Genomic DNA, 19420 nt, shown 5'->3' on the forward strand with positions numbered 1-19420 from the left:
CTTGCAACCTTTTGGTTACTAGTCCAACGCTCTAATCACTAGGCTACCTGCCTTCTTTTTTAATGTTCCCATCAAGAATAAAACATATATTTTTTAAACATACTTTTTAATATATATGTATATATATAAGAAAATACATGTTAAGGTTACTAATGGTATAAGATTGCAGTGGCATGTCTGGGAAAAATGTGGGAACAAATGGGTTAACCGAGATTAGTATAGGTTATGCCTGAAAATTCAAAAGATGAAACTCTAGTGTTGTTGACAGTAAAAATAATAATTCACCTCGAAATTTAAATGATGAACGCAATGTGCCTCATATGCCTCTCAATGCCACATACTGGATGGAGCCTTCTTTTTTTACACACACAAGTGGCCTATGAGTGACACTGTAGGCCAGGCTACGCTATATGATGATAAAACTACAAGAACAAGTCTAATTGGCTTACTTATCATGACATTGATTCTTAATATTTAAAATAACACCCAGCATTTATGTTTTAAAGTGATTGACAAGGTCTATGTATTCCTGAATCGAAATCAAAATGTGAAACAGTGGTTTTGGCAATCACCTCGAAATGCAAATTATGGACGCAATGTCCCCATATTGCCACATAATGTGCCTTCTTTTTTACGCACTAGTATAACCAAAGACTGTAAGAGCCTAGTCCTTGTTATATAGGTACCTTATTTAACGGACCAGCAAAGTTCGTTTATTGTCGCTCTGTGAACCTAGTCGGTATAACTGGAAAATGCAAATAGAAATAGGATATGGCGCATCGCCGCGACACATTTGTGAAATTAGCTGTTTACCCCTTTACGCGCGCTTTTCATTAGGCTGAATTGGCCTTGTTGATATTCAGGCCTAATGTCTCATTCATTGAAGTATAATAATTATTCAATACTTTCCCCTTGTATGAACCACTCTCCAAAGTACCTATATGGTTAGGCAGACACCTTAACACGGGTTACATTGGCAAAACGGTGTGACCTAATTCTTATGTATATTCATTAGGCTATGACTGTTTTTATTAGGCTTACGTGGCAGGTAAGACATTTTCTGATTGGAAATGATGTCAAAATTATTAAGCTACACATTTGGCAAATGCTCAAATACACTCTTACATTTTCAGTAGGCTACTGTTCAAAACTGACCGATCGTTGTTCGTTTCCAATACTTTTGCTTTGTTCAGAGCGCATCTCTCGCGTATACATTCACCGTCCGACCCCCGCCCCTCTCCAACATTTAGATGAAAGGGTTTAGGATTTTGGGTGACGCTTTGAATCACGTGTTCATAGGAAATAGGCTACACTACGTATAATTTTTGTCTGCGTCGTCCAGCCGCCGACCATAGTTGTTTTCTGTCCATACAGTGTGCGAGGAGAGGTAATGTAGCCTACCTTGCTGTGTTCATAGACTGACGGGTTCACGCCAGTTCACCGGGTTCATCTGAGGCGAGGACCCACCCCCTCCTCTCAAAGCGCAACGAACGGAGCTAATCTAATATAATTCATTTCTATATTAATGTCGGATTCCATTTTACTCCGGACCAACTATCAAGGTAATGGCACTTTTCCTTGTACAATAGAATAACTCGTATTATTAGAGTTATAATTCCAGATTGTTTACTCCAATTTTGGCTATAGAATTTTATCTGGCGCTGTAGTCTAGTCTAGGCAGTTTATATGAAGTCGCAAATATATAAAATGGCGACAGTAGGTGGGGGGTGTCGAGTTAGGATTTTGGGGAATATGTTTAATTCTACAGAATGAGCTGAAGATTGTCGCAAGTAAGAAGAGAGCCAATGTTTCCCAACAGGCTACTGGAGTGAACGAGTTAACTTGCCAGTTTGTTAGTTTCAAGAATGTAGCCTACAACGTTTACTTGCCCTCTCTCGCACGTTACAATGTGACGTTTCTGATGAATTTATTGCACAACGCTGAATATTTCCCTCTTCTTTTTTGAGTGAGTCAGTGTTGACTATTCCCGTATTTAAGTTAAGGACTTTTTATGTAACGACTACATCATCTTATTGGATTTGATGACTGGTAGCCTAACTTGGACAACCCAGACGTCCAGCTGGATCTTCTGCAAAAAAATGTATTCCTTTTTAATCTATGAATTTTATGGCGACATTAATCGTTCCTTTCAACTCTTAAGTAATGTTTCATTGGACACATTATTGGTTATATGTATTGCACAATTGTTTTAATTTAATTTCCCTCAGTCCTCGATACTGATTTGCTGATGCTGATAGCTCAGCAGTCAACTGCATTTTGGGAGCTGTCATCTTTTGATCTGCCTTTTTTCATGTGTGTCAAACTGTCAGAATATTGCAAGCTGTAAAGTCTTCCTCATGACTCCCATCTCTAAAACAGACAGGACATCCACATTTCTTTAGGTGTCCAGCCAATGAGGTGACCCTGTATAATCAATGCGTTTTCTGTTAGCTGTCCAACATGCCTGTGACACAGCAGGCATTCAGCATGGATCCCAGTGCTGACTAATATGACCTTATCCACTGCTCTGTGTGTGTCTGATGTTCATACACATTATATAGGACAATAAGGTGGTATCCTACCTCTTGAATGAGCAGCAGAAAATATTCATCCGGTAACTATCGGTTAAATATTCAACCCTGTAATCAGGGAAATGTGTGAGTGATTCATGCACATGCAATGAGTCAGAGGCATCATACCAATTGGAACGGAAGAAGCATGTCATGCTACCAAGGTATATGAAATATAATGTAAGGTTATTCAATTAGAATAAATATGCAGACACCTAATTTTACCATTAGCGCCCCCTCAAAATTCGTAGATGCATGACATATGTAAAATAGGATTATTCCCTTGCTCCAATGCTTGGCAGACATCTCTCATTACTGACTAATACAAAGCTAGACACGCTAGCTCCCACAGCCTGGCTAGATTCAGCCTGGTCCAGTGAGTGTATGTGTAGAGGGTTGCACTCTTCTAGGAGGTTACACTGGGGGAATGTCAATTCCCATTGTGGATCCCTGGGAACGTTCTTCCATCGCTCCTTCTCGGAACTGTTCTAATGAGGCCAGGCATATTGCCTTTTATCCTTATTCCCTGCAATTAGGGATGGCTCACAGTTTTGGCTATGGCCATAACAGAGAGTGTTTGTATACACAGACACAGCGTAATGGACCGAGAGTGCCCACCCCACTCTAAAAAAGAAACGTCCTCGGATGACACTCCTTAGTTACTGTACAAATATACCGCTTTGCGGATTATATGTTTTGATGTCTATCGACACCAGTCAAACAATATTTTCATTTCTGTGCCCTAGGTTTCACTGTGCTGTGTAGCCATTGCCAGAGCACACTCAAGCAGGTCATATGGTCATGATTTGCAGTTTTAGCTGACATCGAGTGTATAACATTCCTCAAGTTCAGAGAGGAAAATCAGCTATCTAATGCCAACCAGATCTATTTCCCAGCAGTTCTGTACAAACAACCATATTCATGATAACAGCATACTTCCCCCTCCTCACAAAAACAGTCCCATAAGCATACTACTTAGAGAGCTTTGTTTTGTTAGTCTGAAAGTCTACACCACTCTGTATGGGTTCACTCTTATTCTCTCCTTTTCATCGTATGGTATCGCTTTTTTCTTAGGAGTATCGAGGTACAATGCGATCGAAAGCCTCCTTGAGACAGCATGTTTGCTCTGTTCCAACCAAAATAAACTTCTCTGCACAAAAACTAGGGGCTAGAGAGGAGAGAGCCCCTGCCACTTTCTCTGTCTCGTGCAAGAAAGGTTTGGTCAGCAGGAGTTGGCATTTGCCAAACTCTGGCAGTTACAAGAGGCTGTGATGTCAGCCATTTTAGGTTGGACAGTACAATGCGCAATACGCCGCCATTTTTCTTCCTTTTTCTTTTTAAGTTGCCAAATCAATGGCCTGGAGTCCCAGATACAGAACTGAAGGAGTTATTCATCAAAAACGCAGAAATAGGCTCCCGTGACTCAGGATTTCTTCACACAAATTTAGTCCGTCATTCAGCCAGGCCGTTGAGGAAGGCTCTGGTGAAAAATATAAGATTGCGATGGAGGACATGAAAATCTATTTGAACAGAACAAGAGATGCTTTGGCATTAGCCCTAACCCTAACCCTTTGCAATGTATGTAGACCTCATTTGTTTTTTATTAGATGGTGCCACAAACACTTAATCGGTAGGGTGGACTGTGTAGTTGAGCAGGTATTGTCATTGTGGGAAGGTGTCTTTACAACTGACCCCACCCCAATAGTCCGGAACAGCTAAGCCAAGGCTGGCATTTTCAGAGATGGCACTGCAGGAGGATTAACATTGTCCTTTGCCTGCCATATAAGGTTGTTTTGTGTGTGTGTGTGTGTGTGTGTGTGTGTGTGTGTGTGTGTGTGTGTGTGTGTACGTCTGGATGCGTGGTGGGTGTAGACGATTGACACCTCTGTGTGGGGTGTGGTGGGCAAGGAGAAGAGAGGGGTTGCCATGACAATGTTAACACATGAGTGGCATCGCCGACTGGTCTCTCAGCGGACCGGCTGCAGTCACGGATGTAAGGAGGGGGGGGTTGACGTCTGACAACACCTGCGTCTCAGCAGACATTCATACGTTCACACACACACATATACTGGTACACGTAGAAATACATAACACACACACACACCCTGAAGACACACTCCGATACAGAATTTACGGGCATACAATTGGGAACATACTGAAGACCGATCCCACTATATTAACACTAGGTTAACCACTCACATCCTTGGCTACAGGTGTGTTTTTCATTACAGTAAATGTGGATTTTATGAATGCAATCACTAATCCATTACATAGCTATACACTTAAATTATTATGTGCCCACTAAATTCCAGCCATTCAGTCAATAACAGACACAGAAAGCATGATAGACACAGGAGACATCCAGACATGCAGGAAATGGAACAATGACAAGCCGACGGTCATTCTTCTGAATAAGGCTCCCAGCGCTGGATCACGTTTCTCTTATAAATGAGGCGGCATTGTTCTCAACGTCTTCCCTGTTCAGGGCAGTAATTGCTATCCGTCTCTGACTTATATTTGGGTTTCCAGCTAACCCACTCACATGACTTGAATCTATTTAATGGACATTTGGCGGAAGATGTACTCATAAACAGATTTTTCCTGTCGTTTAGATGTGTCTGTCAGGAGTTGTTCTGTCTGTCCTACACCCACTTATGCCAGGAGCTGTTTCTGTTTCTGTTTCTGTTGATCTTCAACTCAATACCAGCTAAGCAGGCATTCAAGACAGCTGTGGATCACTGACACACTAATATATGGAAAAACAAATGTTGTCATAAAACAGCCAAGATCTCCTCAGCCCTTGTGTGACTGCAGCATCACCAACTGTTTACTGGCAGTTGAGTTAAAAGATAAATATTTCTGAAAGCTTTGGTGTAAAACGATGTGGATGTGTACTTCATTGCTTTCTCTGTCATCTTCTCTTACTCCAGCTGTCTGTCTGGGTCTGCTCTCCCTATGTCATTCCTTTTTCTCTGTCCTCTTTACTCCTCAGTCATGTGACCAGCAACATGGCATTGCAAACGCCAATCTCTGTTTGCAAATATCAACTGTTGGTGACCCTACAATTTACGCGTGCCTGTGGGCTATTGTATTGCAGATGTACCACTTTTATACCCCTTCAGCTATGAAACCACCTTTTTTTAAATAAGTGTTTTATTCTTATAAACCAAATATTAAATAGTTACTTGAAATTAAATCATTTCGACTGAGTTGAGCACACAAGGTAACATGAGGACTTTGCTTATGAAGAGTGAGCGGGGGTGTTCTGAGAGCTTGTCTGAAAGCTCTGTTACTTTGCCTCAGTTCAGATCAGTACTCTCCAGGTCTATGGAGATTAAACTCTTTTCATCTCAGCCATAGAGCCAGTGCCAGTATTGGGACATACGACACACCGGGAGACAGTTCCCGTCTGAGTCGTCTACTTTAGCGATGAAACACGAGGCCCCTCTTTTCAGAGTGCACCATTCAATGGCTCCCTGTCTGAGAAGCCCTAGTCTTGTCTGATCGCACATCTCGCTCGTGAGATAATGCACCCCATTCTTTTGAATGGTGACCTGGTTCTTCATGTACCCTTGCTCAACTTTGTGCCTGTCTTGGGTTTGTCATGCATGGAATTGGATGTTTTAGGGGGAGAGGTACCAGGGCAACGACACTGTGCTATATCTCAGCGCAGTACGCGGGACACAAATAACTTCAACCTATTAGTGCTCAGATGACATTTTCCATCACATGGTATTTTTTAAATGGCATGGCCTTTGTATCATTGTGATGAAGACCGATAAAAAAAATTGACATGCACATTTTGTAGGCCACATTTTTTTGTGATCTCCTTGATGCATTAGTATTTCAACATGTGATTGGGGAGCTCTGAGACCAGGAATCAAAATTTGAGCCACATTTGTGAAAAACTATCAGTTAGGATGAGGTAGTAATGATTAGAGTTATACATTACAATTAACTGCATCACCTCCTGGTGCATTCGGAAAGTATTCAGACCTCTTGACTTTTTCCGCATTTTGTTACAGCCTTATTCTAAAACGGATTTTTAAAAAAACATCTTATCACTAATCTACACACAGTAACCCATAATGACAAAGCAAAAACAGGTTTAGACATTTTTGCAAATAAACGAAAATGTAATATCACATTTACATAAGTATTTAGACCCTTTACTCAGTACTTTGTTGAAGCACCTTTGACAGTGATTACAGCCTTGATTCTTCTTGGGTATAACGCTACAAGCTTGATACACCTGTATTTTGGGAGTTTTTCCCCATTCTTCTCTGCAGATCCTCTCAAGCGCTGTCAGGTTGGATGCAGAGCGCCGCTGCACAGCTACTTTCAGGTCTCCCCAGAGATGTTCAGTCGGGCTCTGGCTGGGCCACTCAAAGACTTGTCCCGAAGCCACTCCTGCGTTGTCTTTGCTGTGTGCTTAGGGTCGTTGTCCTGCTGGAAGCTGGACCTTCGCCCCAGTCTGAGGTCCTGAGCAGGTTTTCATCAAGGGTCTCTCTGTACTTTGCACCGTTCATCTTTCCTTCACTCCTGACTAGTCTCCCAGTCCCTGTCGCTGAAAAACATCCCCACGGCATGATGCTGCCACCACCATGCTTCACCGTAGGGAACCGTACTGCTTTTACTCAACTTGTTCTTGGGGACCTTCAATGCTGAAGAAATGTTTTGGTACCCTTCTCCAAATCTGTGCCTCGACACAATCCTGTCTCTGAGCTCTACAGACAATTTCTTTCACCTCATGGCTTGGATTCTGCTCTGACATGCACTGTCAACTGTGGGACCTTATATAAACAGGTGTGTGCCTTTCCAAATCAAGTCCTATCAATTGAATTTACCACAGGTGGACTCAAATCAAGTTGTAGAAACATCACAAGGATGATCAATGAGAACAGAATGAACCTGAGCTCAATTTTGAGGTATAAGGTATTTCTGTTTTTTGTCATTTTTAATAAATGTGCCAAAAAAAAATCTAAACCTGTTTTCACTTTGTCATTATGTGGTATTGTTTGTAGATTGATGAGGGAAAACATTTAATTGAATCCATTTTTTTTAATAAGACTAACGTAACAAAATGTGGAAAAAGTCAAGGGGTTTGAATACTTTCCAAATGTACTGTAACTGGGAACTAACTAGTAAGTCCACTGCCTTTCCCCTGTCCACACAGTACTAAAACCATACCTTCACATCTTATTCGTTCAGCATGAGAAGATCAGACTCGCTGGCATGAGAGCTGTAGCCAACGTCTCAATGGAATGCACTCACTAAACCCCACTGTCCTCATCAGGGGTTAACTGTGTGCCGTCAGAAAGTATCATGACCTCCCCGCCAGCTAAACATACAGCAAATGCCCACGTCTGGATGCAGCGAACCGGGATTAATACATAAGATGCTGGTGACCTAGTTTTTGTTTTTTGGTGTTTTGTTTTTTTTAGTCGGAAGGGAGCCGTCATTAGAAATAAAAGAGGCAGTTACAAAAAGGACATCGCGGCCCATCCGGGATCAGCATGTACTGTGGGTAGTCATTTGGGATTTTAAATTCCGGAACAGGTTCATCTTTTATTTATCAACCAGCAGGCCATGGTGAATGCATACACATAACTTCACTCAGTCTGACTGGCTGAAGACGTACAGGTTTTTCAGGAGTATGGCCACGTTCAAGAGAATAATGACCTGACTCTTAAGAATTTGGCTATAGATATTTCAAGAATGCAATAGTGTGCTCATTCGGTGTGCTATATTGACACACCTTGTAATAAATAGTTTTAAGTACTGAGGTGGACACTGAGATGTGGACTGATGATGAAGATGATGAACATCTGCCAAAGAGAGACATATCTCAAGCCATCTGCCGAAGCATCATGACATCTCTGTGAGAACTAGATAAGATCAAGAGCAGTTTTTCAATTCACAGCAAGAGAGGCGGAGGGAGAGAGAGAATGTGTGGGGAGGGTTGTATTTAATGAGAGGGCAGTGAGGAATTGAAGCAGATTGTGTCCTCGCTTCATATTCTACGTTGGTGTACTAAGAATGTTATCTATATATTTAGCTACATAACTGTAAAAACAGAATAAGCAGAAAACACTGACCTGAGTTGACCTTTGTCCTGAAAAGGCTTCAAAACTGAGTTAAGGATTATTTTCAGCATCGGCGTCAAAGTTAGCTTTGGGGGGAGTGGGCGTGGCTAATGGTGCAGTCTTAAACCATCCTCTTGGCCGCAGAGACATCATTTTGCTGTCCTAAAGCTAATTTTCTTCAACCCTACACATGTTGCCTTAGTGTCATGCAATTCTACACATTTTGTCATGAGGTTGAGAGAAAAAAAATCTGTTTTAAAGCTAGTGTCCTGCAATTGTCATGGCTAATGCTGTGTTCTTATGCTATCTGAGTGACTCAAACATAACAGTTTTAGATTCTCTGTCTAGTTTTTATTTTGATGATTGTTGGTTCTCAAAGATGATCTTGTTTAAAAATATATAGTTCCACTATCTTTTCTACATGCTTTATATCTGGTTTACACTGAAAACATTTTTACCATCCCGGAAATTATTTTCCAAATTATATATATATTTTTGTATCATATATTTTGGAGTGATGGCAACGATTTAGCAGCTAAATGAATATAAGGGAAACACTGGTGTGTGCGAGTGTGTGCGTGCATGCATATATTAAATTTGAAGCAATTGTGAGGAACCTCCATGTGTGAGTGTGTTCGAGTACGAAGGGGGTATATTTACAGAGAGTGGATGTGTGTGTGTGTGTATTCATGGATGTGTGTGTTTACCAAAACGAATAGCGTACGTCATCCTAAATAAAGGGTGACAAATACTTGGAGGCCCTTTGATGCAGTCTGTCAATTTGATTGCTCAACATAATGTAATGTTGCATGTGTCATTAAAATCATTGTTGAGAGCACATCGGGGAGCACTGATGTCACCAGATGGCTCCCCAAAGTTGTGTACACCCCAATGTAAAGGGTTGGAACATTATTGCCGGTAAAATGTAGCCTGGCTCTTATCCAAGGTTGGCAGAAGAGTGAGGCACATGACAATGTAAAAATGACTGGGAGTTTCCCTGATTGTGTGTGGATGCATTCTTATTAGGAATTTTTAACTTATCACATCTTTTTCTGTTCTCTCCCATAGGTTTACAGTGAGCTGCCAAAACAGCCTGTTGTCGTGTGAGAGGAGTCCCAGAAGTTGAGGACAAACATGAAGCAACACTGTAATGTCATCGCGGCTGGCCCATGACATTTAAACCCCATCAGTCCTCTCCACATACCACTCGCCCTCCGTTACCATACGGGACAATCAGTCAGTCACCCATCATCTACACACCACTACAATACAATGGCCAGCAAGAGGAAGTCAACAGTGCCATGCATGATCCCATCCAAAAACAAACACATGCGTGAGGAGATCATACTTGGCTGCCTCCCTGAGCTCCTACCCACAATCCCAGAGGACAGTATCCTCAGCATATCTGGAGAAGACGGACGCCATTTCTTCAAGGATTCCTTTAGACCTGAAGTGGGTGACAGATGGCAGAAAGGGGGCACATACAGCTGCCCACCTTGCCACTTTGAGTCCAGAGATCTGAACTACTTTTTGGACCACCTGCACAGCTGCCACGTAGACTTCAGGGCCCAGCCCAGTTTCTACTGCCTGATCTGTGGTGTGTCAGTGGTCAGGTTTGAGGCCCTAGCCCTGCACAACTCTAAAGCCCACCCTGGGGTGTCGGGGGGCTCTGTCACCGTGTCCCTGCATGTCAGGAAGAGCGATGGGGCGACTATTGTGGAGCAGAGCCTGTTCACAACAAATGGGGAGGACTCTAACGATCCTGCAATCTCCTTCACTAAAACTCCTATAGTGAGAATGATGAAGGCCAAGGGACAGCACAAGAAGATTGTAGTCTCCCACACAGTAGAGGTGCGGAGGATAGACACTGGGAAGGAGATGAAGCAGACAGACCCCACCATGTTGACGAATGTGCCTAAACTACAGAATGGGTCTCTCAGTGGGACCAGTGGCCCTGCTATGTTGAGGAAACCTCACACTCATGTGATAACGACAACGGTGCCCAATCAAGCCTATCACCAGCACAGCCCTCCCACTTTCTCATTCTCCTCCTCATCCTCCGATTCCATCAAAAACCTCCCAAAGGTGATGATTCCCCTGAGCAGCATCCCCACCTATGATGCTGCCATGGACACCAGCAGTTTTCTCAAGACTTCCTTTGGAAAGTTCCCCTACCCGACCAAAGCTGAGCTTTGCTACCTGACCGTGGTCTCTGATTGGCCAGAGGAGCTGATCAAACTCTGGTTTACCGCCCATAGACTCAAACAGGGCATCAGCTGGTCCCCCGAGGAGATAGAGGAGGCCAGGAGAAAGATGTTCAGCACTGTCTTCCAAGGAACAGCACCCCCAAAACAGCCCCCTAAGCAACGGCACAACAATCATGTTGTAAACCAACACACTGTCCATGCCCAGCCTGCTCCAGTGGGCCCCAGCCACCAGGCTGCCAGGGTGTCCCATGGTAGTGTAGTGAGCAGGCATGCTGGAGTCATAGCCACTTCGGCTAGCATTTCAGCCTCTGGTCACCCGGTCACCACTAGGGTCTCTTATGTCGCCCCAACCATGATCCCCCCGAAATATCAGACAGTGGTCAGCGGAACAACGCAGGTAGTAGCCAGGAACACTATCCCCACTACTGTGCCCAGCCTGGAGTCTGACAAGAGTGTTGCGCAAAGGTTGGGATTGGCGGGAAACAATGGTTGTGTCATTAGCACCATCAGCAGAAGCAGCAGTAGCAGTAGTAGTTGCAGTAGCAGCAGCAGCATCAGTAGTTACTCCTCCATTAGTACTGACGCCGGGGACCATGGCACTAGGAAACCAATCAGCATCATCAGTTGCACCTCCAACATTGGCAATAATGATGATTGTCTCACTGACAGCCATGACAAACCAAACAATCAAAGCAGCAGACATTATAGCATACCATCTGTCCTGGAAGGCTTCAGCAGCAGCAACAAAAGTAAAGTGGTCATGAGTAATACCGGCAAATCTAACGTTATCGCCTATAACATCCATAGCAACGGCAACACAGCTAATCAGGATCATTACCCATCAACAATGGGTGATGATGACCGTAACGACAATAATATCCACAAGTCCAACAACGGCAGTATGAGTAGTGGCTACTCCAGCACTAGCAATAATGATAATGTCAACAACCTGAACCATGCCAGCAAAGCCCAAAACGAAAACACCAGCGTCATTGCCAAAAGCAGCGGCAGCGGCATATCTATTGTAGAGGATGGCAAATGCACAAAGGAGGTTCCTATGAAAGCTATGTCAGTCCTGCGGCAGCTTATCAAGGAGGAAGACCATTTTGGGGATGACAGGACCTGCCCTGAACTAAAAGTTGACCCCATAAAGATCAACCTGCAGAGGTCCATGGTGAGCGATCCAGCTTCAAAACCTGATTCAGAGGCCTTCCCTCCAGAGCTCAAGTCAGAGACGCACATCTCAGACCTGTCACAACCGTCCTTCTCTGCCCCCTGGGGCAAGAAAACACCCAGGCAGGTGCACCTTCTGAGACAGGCATTCACCAGCACACGCTGGCCCAGCAGCCAGCAGTCCGAGGAGCTGAGTATTATGACGGGTCTGCCCAAGCCAGAGGTGGTCCGCTGGTTCAGTGACAGCCGCTATATTCACAAGAACAGCCAGCTGAAATGGCTGGAGGGCTACCAGTGCCTACCAGCAGAGGGGGAGGAAGGAAAAGGCCCCAGAGACTACAACGCAGGGGCACTGATCAACCCTCAGGAGGTTCATAGGAAACTGGTGGAGCAGGAGGTGAACAAGCAGCTTGATGGAGGACCTGAGGGGCTGAGCTCAGGGCAGCAGGGATTCTGGTGGGGTGCAGACACACAGAGGCCGCTGTTGAGTCCAGCAGGGCCAGAGGAGACTGGGGAGAGAGAAAGAGCTGTGGATACAGGGAATGCCGAAGGACTACATGGTCACTGGGCAGAGAGGGAGGATGACCACCAGCAGCCAGTTACCATCCAGGCCTTTGGTGAGCAGCAGACAGAGCCCAGGTGAGTTCTATCAGTTACCGTTGTCTAATGAAAAGTACTGAATCTGTGATCACCTCATATACCCAAGGCCGGACCGCTCATTAGGCAGGATTAGGCCGCCGCCTATTGAGGCAGATTGAAGAGGGTGGCATTTGAGCTAAACTGGTCAAGACGCACCTCCAACAACACATAAAACTTCACATAATTATTTTGATGTTTAAAAAATAGAAATTTCAAAAAACACGTACCCCTTCGTCATAATATCGAATTCGTAGCTACAGTCTTGTCCCATCGCTGCAACTCCCCTACGGACTCGTGCAAGGCGAAGGTCGAGAGCAATGCGTCCTCTGAAACACGACCCTGCCAAGCCACGCTGCTTCTTGACACAATGCTCACTTAACCCAGAAGCTAGCCGCACCAATGTGTCGGAGGAAACACTGTATAACTGGCGACCAAAGTCTGTGTGCACTGCACCCGGCCCGCCACAAGGACTCGCTAGAGCGCAATGGGACAAGGATATCCTGGGCTGGCCAAATCCTCCCCAAACCCAGACGGCCAATGTACGCCGCCTCATGGGTCTCTCGGTCGCGGCCATGGGATTGAACCGGGGTCTGTTGTGACGCCTCTAGCACTGCAATGCAGTGCCTTGGACCACTGGGAGGCCAAACCTCGTATATTTCTGCCCAAAAACAATAACTATTTCTCTCAACCAGTGGCATATGGGCTTTTTAGGTGAGCGCTGATGCCACCCTGTGATAATCAGTGCCCACTTTGTCAAAATGCAGGGGTGCAAAATATTTCCTTTGTCCTTTCCCAGCATGCCTCTCCAGAGTGCTGTTGGAGAGACGCATTGCTGCTGCTCTCCACCAACGCTCCGCCCCCCAAAAATGATCTAACATAAATAATGTAGCAGACATAGTATACGGGTGGCCTTTTCTGTAGCCTACAGGCTGGAGATAAAATGTATGACAATGTAATGAGACAGACACTTTTTACATCATGTAGTTTTCTCCGAACAAATAGCCTAATCTAAATGGTACCCAATCAAATACAAAATGTGCTGATATGTTAAGAAACAATATACAGTTGAAGTCTGAAGTTTACATACACTTATGTTGGAGTCATTAAAACTCGTTTTTCAACCACTCCACAAATTTCTTGTTAACATACTATAGTTTTGCCAAGTCTGTTCGGATATCTACTTTGTGCATGACACAAGTAATTTTTCCAACAATAGTTGACAGACAGATTATTTCACTTATAATTCACTGTATCACAATTCCTGTGGGTCAGAAGTTTAGATACACTAAGTTGACTGTGCCTTTTAAACAGCTTGGAAAATTCCAGAAAATGATATCATGGCTTTAGAAGCACCTGATAGGCTAATTGACATAATTTGAGTGAATTGGAGGTGTACATGTGGATGGATGTATTTCAAGGCCTACCTTCAAACTCAGTGTCTCTTTGCTTGACATCATGGGAAAATCAAAATAAATCAGCCAAGACCTCAGAAAAAAATGTGTGGACCTCCACAAGTCTGGTTCATCCTTGGGAGAAATTTCCAAATGCCTGAAGGTACCACATGGATCTGTATAAACAATAGTACGCAAGTACAAACACCATGGAACCACGCAGCCGTCTTACCGCTCAGGAAGGAGACGCGTTCTGTCTCCTAGAGATGAAAGTACTTTGGTGCGAAAAGTGCAAATCAATCCCATAAATACAGCAAAGGTTTTTGTGAAGATGCTGGAGGAAACTGGTACAAAAGTATCTATATCCACAGTAAAACGAGTCCTATATCGACATAATCTGAAAGGCCACTCAGCAAGGAAGAAGTCACTGCTCCAAAACCACCATAAGAAAGCCAGACTACGGTTTGCAACTGCACATGGGGACAAAGATCGTACTTTTTGGAGAAATGTCCTCTGGTCTGATGAATCAAAAACAGAACTGTTTGGCCATAATGACCATAGTTATGTTTGGAGGGGGAAAAAGGGAGGCTTGCAAGCCGAAGAACACCATCCCAACTGTGAAGCACGGAGGTGGCAGCATCATGTTGTGGGGGTGCTTTGTTGTAGGAGGGACTGGCACACTTCACAAAATAAATAGATGGCTACATGAGGAAGGAAAATTATGTGGACATGTTGAAGCAACATCTCAAGACATCAGTCAGGAAGTTAAAGCTTGGTCGCAAATGGGTCTTCCAAATGGACAATGACCCCAAGCATACTTCCAAAGTTGTGTCAAAATGGCTTAAGGACAACAAAGTCTAGGTATTGGAGTGGCCATCACAAAGCCCTGACCTCAATCCTATAGAAAATGTGTGGGCAGAACTGAAAAAGCGTGTACGAGCAAGGAGGCCTACAAACCTGACTCCGTTACACCAGCTCTGTCAGGAGGAATGGGCCAAAACTCAACCAACTTATGGGAAGCTTGTGGAAGGCTACCCGAAACGTTTGACCCAAGTTAAACAATTTAAAGGCAATGCTACCAAAATACTAATTGAGTGTATGTAAACTTCTGACCCATTGGGAATGTGATGAAAGAAATAAAAGCTGAAGTAAATCATTCTCTCTACTATTATTTTGACATTTCACATTCTTAAAATAAAGTGGTGATCCTAACTGACCTAAAACAGGGACTTTTTACTAGGATTAAATGTTAGGAATTGTGAAAACTGAGAGTTTAAATGTATTTGGCTAAGGTGTATGTAAACTTCCGACTTCAACTGTATCCTAACACAGGACAGGTCAAAGTAAAATGGACAATATGGAATGGATAATCTGGCTACTCACAGCTGCTGTCCAGGAGTTTCACCACGTGTCATGATCAGTGGTTTCAAGTCTGTATCCGTAAATTTGACGAGCTGATCATAGCGAAAAATAAAATACTTCTGCATTTCCCGCTGTGTAAACACATTGCAAATATGCTCAGGATAACTCCTCCTGATGAAGTTGGGTATACAGGCTGCATCACATTCGGCTGTAATTGTTAGTCCCATAGGGCGGCGCACAATTGGCCCAGCGTCGTCCAGGTTTGGCCAGGGTAGGCCGTCATTGTAAATAAGAATTTGTTCTTTCCTAGTTAAATAAAAATAATTCAGAGCTTAAATAGCCAAAATGATTAGTCAAAGGAATCGGGACTAATAATGCCAATGCAACAGCCTGTTTTACATCTTTTTAACGTCTGAAAAATGTATATTTTCAACTTTCATTCAGAACTGAAATGAACCTGATTTCAACGTCCGGAAAATAAGTCTTCACCTTTCATTCAGAACCCAACTTCAACGTCTTGGACATGTATTTTTGACATATTTTCAACGTCATTTTGCTTACAGGGACTATTCTAGTTTTGCCGGTGGCATTATTGTTGTCTCTGCCCTGCATATGCATACCTTCATGGAATTTCTGTGTGTTAGGTCAGTTGTTTACCTGCCAGCCTCGATGAGGAAGATAGTTGCTCCTTCGTCATCACAGAATGTCAAAAACTATACCGTTGATATTTACAGTAGCTATATATTGCTCTGATATTGGATATTATTTATGGCTTTGTAAACTGTAAAATTGAAGTTGAAGAAAAAAATGTCAGTTATGTGTTTGTAGTTGTTACTGTGTGAAGAATAAAGAAATTAACCCGGGGAGAGAGTGTGGGTATTCATACAGAGTGGCTTGTTCAGACAATCAAAGGTCTGTGTTTTAAGAAGCTATTTTTAGAAGAGTTGGAGTCTGGGCCATTGAATTATAGATTAAGAGAGCGTGCTAATATATGTGAATAAATCATGTCTATTGTCTTTTGTGAGTTGGCTGTTACGAGGAAATCAGAGACTAACTTCTATATCTTTTAACAGTGCTTATTCAAAAAATACATATATAACATTTATTCATGGAAAATGTATTTTCATCAGAACAGTATTGTACTAATGTGAGTCCTGTGTGTGTTTTCAGGGACCGTCTGATAATAGAGCTGCTTGAAGTGTGACGGAGTGGCCCAAACCTACCGGGGGTAAAGGATGGGTTGGCTGGCTGGCTTTACAGATGGCCATGGTCTGGTGTGTTCATTATGACAGCAGATGTGATTGTAGCTGGACCGTTGGACTGTAACTGTGAATACCCCCATCACTTCCTGCCATCCTCTAAAGAAAGAACTTCTCACCTTTTGAGTCCTGTGATGTTCAAGCCTTTCTTCATTCTTCTTTGTGGTCCTGTGGGGAATGGGATGGTGCGCATAGAGGGTGGTAAGCCGGATGAGACAGAGAGAAGACTAACACTGACTGGACAACTGACTTGAATGAGGGAAGATGGGAGCGAGATAAAGAGATACTGTTTAGGGAAAGGGAGATGTATATGATTGAAACTGCACTAAAGAGGGGTTTTGTTGACTGGACAAAATGAGCAGTGTCTAGGAGATGTTATTGTTGGCTTTGATATTTGTAATTTTTTTTTTTAGCAACCAGTACTTCAGCACTGCCTTGAATTTTACTTTCCTCTGTTAATTGGTTTTTCAATTTTACTTACTCTTCTTCTATAGTCACTGTAAGTCCAGAAATAATTGAGCCTCTAGTTTTATTTATCTCTGTATAAATGTTGGTGATCACTCAACAGTTCAGCTACAGCAGAGTTTCCCAAACTTGGTCCTTGGGAGCACATTTATTTTTTTGCCCAAACACTACACAGCTGATTCAAATGATCTAAGCTTGATGATTAGTTGATTATTTGAATCAGCTGTGTAGTGTTCGGGCAAAAAACCTAAACGTGCACCCCTTGGGGTCCTGAGGACTGCGTTTGAGAAACCCTGAGCTACACGCAAGAGACAATACAATGCACTAGCAGACAGCAATGCTAAAATCACACTGCCCCAGAATAAAGATATTGACAGAGCTCTGTCAAAATCAATACTGCCCTGGCTGAATCTACAAACCCAATCATAAGAGAAGCCTGTCACGCGAACGTTGCCTTACTAAGTCTGTCCCAATGCATTGATATGACCGGTCCGCCCATCACCTATAGCTTTCCAGCTACTGTGATGTTGAGATCAAAAAAAGGTGCCAGTGCATTAAAGTTACTGCTGTGCTGGTTTATATCTGTGAATAAATTTTTAAAAAAGATGCTGCTTCTGTATTCTTGTAAAAGCTTAACATTCAGCTGTAATATGAAATATACTGGCAAATGCTATAAAATAAATGTCAATTTGATCAAATGCCTTGGAGGACACAGAGGTAGATCTTGTGCTAGCTAGAGAGCCAAATGAGGAGATCTTTTCATTCTTCTGAATTTTTCATATTAACAAACATGGTCACTACATGCGTCTGATAAGCTGCTAAATAGCTAAGAACGGTGCTATACCATCCAAAGTGAAATTGGAGGTGATCTCCTACCAGCAGTGTATGCACTTGTGTTGAATGTTACCAATTTGTTTTGGTTTGAAAAATAAAGATGGAAAGAAATCTGGACTTACGGTGTTATGATCACTTTAACTTTTATGAAATAGTTTGATCATAAAGCACTGTTGTATCATCCTTTCTACACTTTCCAGAATAAATTCTCACTGAGGAAGACTGCTTACTTGTTTTTACTTCCACATGAAAAGCTGTCACACCTGTAGATTGATTATAGAACAAACATGACATGTTTGTAGCGACCCCGTGTTTTTGAGCGCGGATATTGACTGCCACTCGAGCATGCTCTTGTGGCACAGTCCATGGCGTGCTGGGCTATGGGCCGGGTTCAGGGTTCGAGATGCGCTCCTTGCCGGTTTCATTACACTGGTGTCAGAAGTGGGATTGAATTAAAGAGTTAATTCGATATTTGTAGGGGCGTATTAATCTAGATCAAGTAAGAATTGGCAAGTTTTCCTTTTAAACAGTGTCATCTACTGGTAGAGGACAGTTGATACACTTTCTCAAAGTTAGACACCAACGCCTTTACAAGAAATATAAATTGGTGTCAGAAACTGAGCTCTTGCTTCAATGGCAGATTAATTTTTTTTTTTTTTTTTTTTTTAATCATTCTTTCCAGTGTACTGTATTGGCAAGTTGTGATCAGAGCCATTATGTACAAAAATGCTTGTGTATGCCTGTCAATATGAACAGCTTGATCTAATGATAATCACTAGCTTACTCTCAATATGGCATTTCACCTTTGAATCATTTTCCATACTCAAGGCTAGGGACATGAAATGTGTGTTTAAAGATACCTTTCTGTTGCGATTAATAACACAATCCTAATATCTGCAGAGGTTTGCCTCACTGATTTGACATTTTTGAATAATGCAAAGAACAGCATGCGTCAGAATGGCTACAAAGTATTTCCAAGTTCATCAGTCCAGTCAGCCAGTTACTGCTCATGTTGAATGGATCCCAGCTGGGAAGCACTAATCGGAAATGGACCAGCTTAGACACCTGCACTCATGTTATGCTATACTAAAACTTACACAAGGCACTTGTACGGTGCTTGACATCTGCACTTAACTGGGCTCGCAATTTAGCCATGGTCACTGCACAGTCTGTCAGAGGCTCAATTTGCAAGCGAAATCTATTCATTACAAATTAAAGATGTCAAGATTTGATAAGAGATTCATGGCGTTAAATCCAAACATGAGAGTCAGGCTTGTGCCAAACCCTGCCTGATCCCTCCTATAGCGACTTGTCCAAAATCAACAGGCATTGGGGATGCTTCCTGGGGCCTCCTGTTCTCAGGGTAGACAGAGCTTGTTATTACACTGGGTTCTGGGAACACAGGAAGCCTCTTGAAACATTACCACAGTACAC

General features: G+C 43.0%; 1 protein-coding gene across 1 annotated transcript; it reads left to right on the forward strand.

The window, feature by feature from the left end:
- The first annotated feature begins 1300 nt into the window (after nt 1-1300).
- Nucleotides 1301-18206, forward strand: LOC112254377 (zinc fingers and homeoboxes protein 3). The gene is made up of 3 exons (XM_024426903.2): nt 1301-1562; nt 9725-12675; nt 16599-18206. The coding sequence occupies exons 2-3, from the start codon at nt 9929-9931 to the stop codon at nt 16630-16632; spliced, it is 2781 nt and encodes a 926-aa protein (XP_024282671.1). The 5' UTR covers nt 1301-1562; nt 9725-9928; the 3' UTR covers nt 16633-18206.
- The last annotated feature ends 1214 nt before the right edge of the window (nt 18207-19420 follow it).

Source organism: Oncorhynchus tshawytscha, linkage group LG07 (assembly GCF_018296145.1).
Source record: "Oncorhynchus tshawytscha isolate Ot180627B linkage group LG07, Otsh_v2.0, whole genome shotgun sequence".
Taxonomy (NCBI): Eukaryota; Metazoa; Chordata; class Actinopteri; order Salmoniformes; family Salmonidae; genus Oncorhynchus; species Oncorhynchus tshawytscha.

Excerpts from the sequence above, each read along its gene's own strand:
- LOC112254377 (XM_024426903.2), top strand. The coding sequence starts at position 9,929 with ATGGCCAGCAAGAGGAAGTCAACAGTGCCATGCATGATCCCATCCAAA. Across the intron at positions 12,676-16,598 it reads GAGCAGCAGACAGAGCCCAG|GGACCGTCTGATAATAGAGC; the intron begins GTGAGTTCTATC and ends GTGTGTTTTCAG.